At 33.7% G+C, this 7831-nt stretch overlaps 1 protein-coding gene across 3 annotated transcripts in view; it reads right to left on the bottom strand.

The window, feature by feature from the left end:
• Positions 1–305: 305 nt before the first annotated feature.
• AIMP1 (aminoacyl tRNA synthetase complex interacting multifunctional protein 1) overlaps positions 306–7831 on the bottom strand; it is a 29286-nt gene continuing 21760 nt past the window's right edge. For all 3 annotated transcript variants that reach the window (XM_059661778.1, XM_059661787.1, XM_059661796.1), the window contains one exon: positions 306–1837. In XM_059661778.1, the coding sequence (XP_059517761.1) occupies positions 1671–1837 (167 nt within the window). In that variant the 3' untranslated portion in view covers positions 306–1670. The remainder of the gene's footprint in view (positions 1838–7831) is intronic.

The raw sequence follows: 7831 nt of genomic DNA, 5'->3' as shown, positions 1-7831 counted from the left end.
CTCAATGGTTGAGCATTGATCCATGAACTAGGAGGTTCATGGTTCAGTTCCTGGGTTGCAGGCAGCCAATCAATGATTCTCTCTCATCATTGATGTTTCTATCTCTTTCTCCCTCTCCCTTCCTCTCTCTGAAATCAGTAATAATAAAAAAAAAAAACATTTTAAGAAACAACTACTGAATGGAGCTAAATTGATAACTTAATTGAGTAATGCTTTTATGTAACTTGAAGAATTAGTTATAAATTATATTAGAATTATTTAAATAAATTTGTTATAATTAAGTTAGAAAATACAGAATCACAAAATACTTTGTCCCATTCTTTATTCCAAAAATAATAGATCTTGAGTACAAAATAACTTTAAAAACTCATTTGTGTTTAGTTATCAACATATGCTAATAATGCTCTGCTAATAAACAGTTTTTCAGAAAGATCAAATTCTATTATGTGTCCTGGCCTACCAGAACTCCATGGACTTAAATAAATGAATTTTACTTATACCTTTTATAACCTGGCATGCAGGATTGTTGTAAAATTTTTGTGTTTGCTTCTCCTTATTGGAGGCATAACTAACCAGTGCTAGAACAGACTTTTCTTTCAAACAATATCTATATGCCTACCTCCATAGATGCATTTCTTTTTTTGGCAGCCCAAATCACCAGTCATTATCTCAAGGCTGATGAACTTGAAGCTAATGATTCTTAAGTTAATTTTCATTGTTCCTAGAATATCTAGAAGGTGAGTGAAAATAGGCAATTGATATGTTAATGTATATTAAGTTTTTGGCTGACATTTCTTTTAATATATGGACAGTGGTGGTTCATGAAAAAGCAAACTTTATCAATCTTAAATGCTCTTCTAAAGATAAAGAGCTATAAATAATGTTTTATTAGATGCCCAAGGAATCTTTAGGTCAGCTAGAGTAAAAAAATAGACTGCTGCTTTTATGGTCAATTATTGGAAACTATACTGGCAACACTTCGCAATGTGTTTATGCTTCATAGTCCAAATTTATTACCACTTTGCTCAATGAAAAGAAAAGTTCAACACACAGTTGGAAATTTCAGTCTTTTTAAAAAAAATTGCCTTAAATATACAAGTTTGGGTTACTTTGGCAAGAAATGGCAATAATGTTCAAATGCCATGTCTCCTAGCTTTTATGATGTTTGGCTCTCAAGAATCAACACTTGTTCATTTTCAATATTATTGTAATATGATTAGTCGATAAACCTTGCACAACTTTTAACTTATCATTTTTTAAGAGGAGAGGGCATTTATAGCACAGATACACAGTATACTAAAAATCCAAGGACTTGAAATTTCACGTATCATGTGCCTATAAGAAACTAAATGCTAATCTAGTTCAAGTTATCTAAAAATGCATAAAGAAAAAATCTGCTCACATCAATATCCCTGCTAAAAAATAAATCACCAAAAAACATAGGGCATTTCCTCCCTACATTATAAAGGGTCAAAAATCATAGGTAAAAATACAGTGCTTCTCCAATCATCTGAAAACAATATATACTAGGTAACAGACTAGTCCAGTCTAGAAGACAACACAAAAATGAGGCAGTTATATTTGAGGCATAAGTGACAAATATATTTCTTTTTATTGGCATCAAAGTTTTTTCCAATGCATTTCAGCAATTGAAGTATTTCGATGTAATTTTATTTTATTCCACTGTTGGTCATAGTTTGAGCCCTGCACACTCCCTTCCCTTTCACCTCAAAGGGAGCTCCTTTGTAGGTGGCCACACACTTATCATTGGTGTAAAGGTCAGGCTGGATCTGCTCCCAAATCTTCTTCTTAGGATTCAGCTCCTTGTCAGGCTCTCCTGTTGGGGAAAAATAAAATTATATAACTAATATATTAATACATTGTCCATGGACATTTCTAGTGTAATGTCTTGGCACTACTTTCTGATCTTTAGACCTGATCAGAATTTTAGCATTTACTGTTAACATTTATTTTTATGATGTAAGCAATTTATATTCTTGACTAGTAAAATATATTTTGTCATTTCCTTACAAATACTGAAGATCTTATTTTTCACTCTTAAATTTTGCAAATAACATACCTTAATATATTTATTCCACAAATTTAAAAATATAAGATACTCTTAAAAACTGTGAAGCAATGACAGCATAATTTCATGTTATATTTTTACATGTGGCAGAAGCAGTATATGCTTTACTATATGTTTCATTATACAAAATAAATGTCTAGATTATTGCTATAGTGAATAAAGATTTCTTATAAATACTAGGAGCATGGCTTACATGTTGGGATTATCTAGCTAAATATAACTACCTTGGGTTTCACTTGCTGCCCATTCCATTTGGTGAGATGGAAAGAAGCAGAAAGGGGTAATGAGACAAGGACTAACATTTTCTAAAAACCAGGAATATATGCTGTTGCATGCAATTCACACAATAACACTGACTCTAATTTCAAATACAGAGAAACCGGGGCTCAGAGAGAATAAATCATACAATGAACAAGTGAAGTCAGGATCTGACACCAAAACTTTTGTTCTGCTAATAGAGCACTTGCTTCCTAATATAATAAACTATGCTTTAGGAAAGAAACAGCATTCTGACATAGGAATGCCCCATCCCCTCTTTAAAATAACTCACACTATAAAGTTTATGATCAATAAAAGTCAAACCGTAGAATATATCTGCCTAGGCTTAAAGAAAACCAATATACCAAGCAACTCTCCATTTAATCAATGATAAGGAAATAGAGAACAAAGTTTAATATAACAGCATTTTAATACCTAGGATATTCAATAACATTTGGAATGAAGACTCGGTTCAAGAAACAATTTTTGAAAAGTAACGTATCTCTTAAGCATTAGCTTCAAACGAAAAAGGATTTTCCTGAAGGTAATAAAAAAATATTACTGAAGTACAATTTAGTAATCATAGAAATATAACTTTCTAGACCTTTTTTTTAGCTACCTCCCAAGTTGAAATCTCTGGGAATTACTTTAAAGAGACTCTTTCTGAACAGTACTGGAACTAACTTTATTTTATAACTTTATTACATCTTACGATTATCTAGTGTTCATTCTCTATTCACACTTAGACAGGAATGACAAAACTGAGCGTATTGGCTGGCCATGGTAGCGTTGTTCTTTTATTAGCTCTTCATAAGCTGCCACGAAACTGGCAAGAACATACAAAAATGTCCTCTGATATGCAGGTTTTCAAAGATGACAGCTTTAATTGAATGATGTATTCACATTAAAAGAACATGCAATGCAACTAAAACTGAAAGACAGACTATAAAAGTGAGGATTTCTCTTAGTTCTTTAAGACCACTAGATTGGACATTAATTATTATTAATAAACAGAATAGGAAAAAATAAGACTATATAAAGTATAAGATTTTTATTTTTTTGTTTCTAAGCCATTCCTATTCTAAGAGCAAAATCTTATTTTGCTTTTGCACAAATCATGTGGAGTAGTGAGCATTCCAGAATTCTGAAAAGATGGAGGCAGAAATACTGTTCAGGGAGGCCTGGTATTAACCCCGAATCCCCCTCGTCCCCACACAAGAGGTGCTCACTAACTGATGAAGAATTAATTTAAGAAGCAGAGTGTCCAAGATTTGTGTAAACGCTTCTTATGAAGACCACAGATTGTGTAGTAACTTCTTGCTGAATGCAGATGTAAGCCCCAAGTACAAAAAGCTGTGGTACTGCAGAAAATTAAGCTACTTGAAATGTATAGAAAATAATATTCATAATAATACTTAGCACATATCATGCTTACTATGTATGTGGCAGTCACTGCACTGTTTTACATTTACAGGCAGTCCTCTAGTTACCTCAGACTTGACGTACGTCGTTTTGGGGTTATGTCGCCATCTCCCATATACAGTATTTATAAAAAAAAAATGTTCCGTCATTTCAACATATGTACATATGTGCTTTATGTTTTTTATTATTTATTTACCACAAGTAAAGGTCAGGAATTATTATCTTTCTTTTAATTTTTTTTTTTTTTACTGTTTCATTTCATTACTACTGTGTACTATGTGCTCCATGTGAGTGATGTAGGTGCTTTTATGTAGGTGGGTTCCGACTTACAGCGCGATCGAAAATCGCCATAGGAACGGATCTCCAACGTAACCCGAAGACCTATTGTATTTACTTATTTAACTATCTCAATAAAGCATATAAAATGATTAATTATAATCAATTTATAGGTGAGGAAATTAAGGTCCAAAAGTTACAACTAAGAACTTAAAAAAAAAAAAAAAGGCAGGTAGCTAAGTGTTTCAAAAGTTAAACCTCACAAAACACATATGATATAGATACCATTAAAAATAGATAGAGCGTCGGCCTGCGGACTTGAAGGGCCCCAGGTTCGATTCTGATCAAGGGCATGTACCTTGGTTTCGGGCACATCCCCAGTAGGGGGTGTGCAGGAGGCAGCTGATCGATGTTTCTCTCATCGATGTTTCTAACTCTCTATCCCTTCCTTTTTGTAAAAAAAAAAAAAAAAAAAAAAAAAAAAAAAAAAAAATCAAATTAAAAAAACAAAAACCACTTATTAAAAACAAACAAAACAAAACAAAAAACCATCTTCTTATAAATGAAAAAGCTGGGACTCAGAAAGGTTCCCAGGTCACTGACCACTTGTGGAGCCAAGATCTGAAAGGTTTAAACTTCTTATATAAGACTAATAATTTTCAAGTAATAAAGATTTGAACTAAAAATAAACTAGAAACTAATAAGAGGAACCTCCAAAGCTTAACTGTTGTCTTTTAACAAACAAGACTCAATACCTGAATACTCTGAATGTAGTTTCTGGATTTTAATAAATCAATAGATGAAACAAAAATTTGTGATTATTATTAAAACCTGTCACATTATGATTACTGAATATAAATCAGAGTGGAAAATCTTGGATGCAGTGTTAACCTTCTGGCTTATTGAGTATGCTTCTGAACAAAATACTATTTGGTAGGGTATAAAGCTAGCTGGAAAGTTTAATGATGAAAAACATTTCTAATATTTTAAACAATTTTTTTAATGAACTGTATTTTCCAAAGAAGTCTTCCATCATTCCTGTGTGTTATATCCTTCTTCTAAATCTTATTTTTCTAATTTTCTTCCCCTTTTTTCCCCCCTCCCCTCTTTGGCATGGCTATGCGAAGAAGGTAAGTGATGATATCAATAAAAATTCTTCAAGCTAAAAACTACAGAGCCTCTGAAATTGCTAAACACGTGCCAATAATCACCATTTGGAAATGGTTACATATATTGTAAGAGAACTAATCATTCAGAGATTATTTTAGGCCAACTAATTTTAAACAAAACGCATAGGGAATAGGAACTATTTCAAGATGAGTTTGTACAGATGTAAAAAGCTATGACCACCTTCTCAGCATTAAAACCTACAAAAAGCAATAAATACAAATTCCAGAGTCCCAGGCATTCACAAATCTAGAATAAGAACCAGAGATTTCATTTTAATTGGGCCATTCTTTTGTATAAAATGCTCATAAATCACCAGCTTCTCTTTGATATTTACCACAGCCATTAAAAACCTAGTACTAACTTATGTTTGATAAACTGAGTTTTTGAACTATAATAATTGTAACTGTTGCACAAAAACTAAAGTATAACTTGGCAAGTAGGGGTCAATTAATTTGGCAAAGCTAATCAGCAGGGGAAAGTGGTTTGGTGGTTTGATAGGAATGATCTTGCAATAATGAAGGCAAATATTTAGGCCTGTTCTTAAATACTGCTTTGTTGTTGTTTTTAACATGTTTCACTACATTTCTTTTTATTTATTCATTAACCAATTTATTGAGCTCCTACTCTATGCCAGGAATTTTTCTAGATGATAGGAATATAGCAGCGAATAAGAACAAAAAAGAACAATCTTGATTTCATTATGCTTATACATCTCTGTGAACAGACATTAAATAATGTACAGTATATTAGATGATAAGTATTTTGGAGAAAAATAAAACAAAGATGACATTTAAAAGATCTGAATAGGATGAGGGACCAGCAATGGTGATATCTCAGGAAAGAGTCAGTGGCTCAATTAAAGTGACTAAGGAAGAAATTGGAGAGTCTGTGCAGTTAATAAGATAATGAAAGGCAACCATAAGGACTCGGACTTGCACTCTGGGTCAAATGGAAAGCTTTTGAGCAAAGGAGCAATATAATCTGACCTAAATCACTCCGCCTACTATAACTGAAAATAGACAAAGTGCATGGGCAAAAGCAGGGAAATCAGTCAGAGGCTTTTGCAATAATTTAGAGAAAGGATGTTGGTGCCAAGACCAAAGTGGTGGTGGAGGAGATATAAGAATGATTCCGGGTATGTTCAGAAGGTAGACCCACTATTATTTTCAGAAGGAGAAGCTGCATGAGAAAATAAATAGCAGTTGAGAGAATGGAGTTCTGGTCAGATGATATGGAAAATGGGAATTCTGGGGAGAAGACTGGGATATGTATTCTCTCTTCAGACATGTCAATGAAGTCCAGAAGGCAGCTAGAAAAGTGACTGGATAAAATAGCCAAGGAAATAATGTGTGTGTGAGGGTGGAGAGAGAGAGAGGGAGAGGGGGGGGGGGGAGGGGGAGAGAGAGAGAAAGAAACACAGCAAAGTCTGAAGCACTTCAATGTTGTGAAGTCATGCAGCTGAGGAGGAACCAGCAAAGGAGAGGAGAAGGGCAGCCAGTGAAGCAGGAGGCCACCAAAAGAGCAATGCCAGATGGCAAGTACATGAAGAAAAGGGCTGAGAACTAGCCGTGGATATTTCGTTAGAGAGTAATTAGTGATCTTGACCAGAGCAGGTCTGGTGGGACAGGAAAGAGATAAAACTGACTGAAATAGGTTTTAGAGAGAAGAATAAAATACAGATAAGATCCTTGTCTTTTTAAAGAATAAATGGATCCAAAAGCGAAACACTCCTGCATGCCATGCAGGCTTTACAATTAACCATAACTTATATTTATAATTAAGATTCAATATCAAGAGAAATAATCATGGTCCAGTGCATTTTCAAAAATAAAATAAAAAAGGCTGTCATTGCCTTTGTTTTCTAGCTATAATATTATTTTCAAGTTAATTTTTGCTTGGTGCTTTAGGGACCAGTTACCACTTTTAAATATTAAAATTTATAGCTTCACACATTTATGATTGAAAAAAGTATTGAGTGGGGTAGTTTTTTAGCCATTGTTAAAAAAAAATATTGCTTGGCATCTTCTAAACTCAATGGACATTTTCGGTTCTACAGTTAGAGAAAAAAGTTGTTAAGTATAAAAGCCTTTCCAAGGCCGAATAGCAATTCAAAGGTTTGAACCCCAATTGCAATTTCTATACCACACTTAAGTATCATAAAATATAAATCTCTAGACACTGAGCACATCAAGTGAACATGTACCAGTAGACACCTTAAGTTTTAAAATGTAAAACAGATGCTGAAAAAAAAAGCACTGATAGATCATGGCTCTTTCTGGAAAAGAAAAAAAAAGACTAATGGTGTGTTGTGTAGTATTAGCTGTTATTTCCTTTCAGATTAACTGCTACAGAAGCAGTAACTGATGTGGAACCATAAGCAAGATGAACAATAACAGACCTTATGCCCCCAAATTTATCAATTATTCAATGCTGTTTGGCTTGGTTAAGCCTATTGTAAGTGATAAGAATTCAAGCAACCTCATGGGCCATTTTAAAATTAGGTTTTCCAACCCTGCTGGTGTATCTCAGTGGTTAAACATCAACCTATAAACTAGGAAGTCACAGTTCAATTCCTGGTCAGGGCTCAATCCCCATTAGGGGGCGCGCAGGAGGCAG

Source organism: Myotis daubentonii, chromosome 1, assembly GCF_963259705.1.
Source record: "Myotis daubentonii chromosome 1, mMyoDau2.1, whole genome shotgun sequence".
NCBI classification, from domain to species: domain Eukaryota; kingdom Metazoa; phylum Chordata; class Mammalia; order Chiroptera; family Vespertilionidae; genus Myotis; species Myotis daubentonii.
This window is presented reverse-complemented; position numbering and strand designations above follow the sequence as displayed.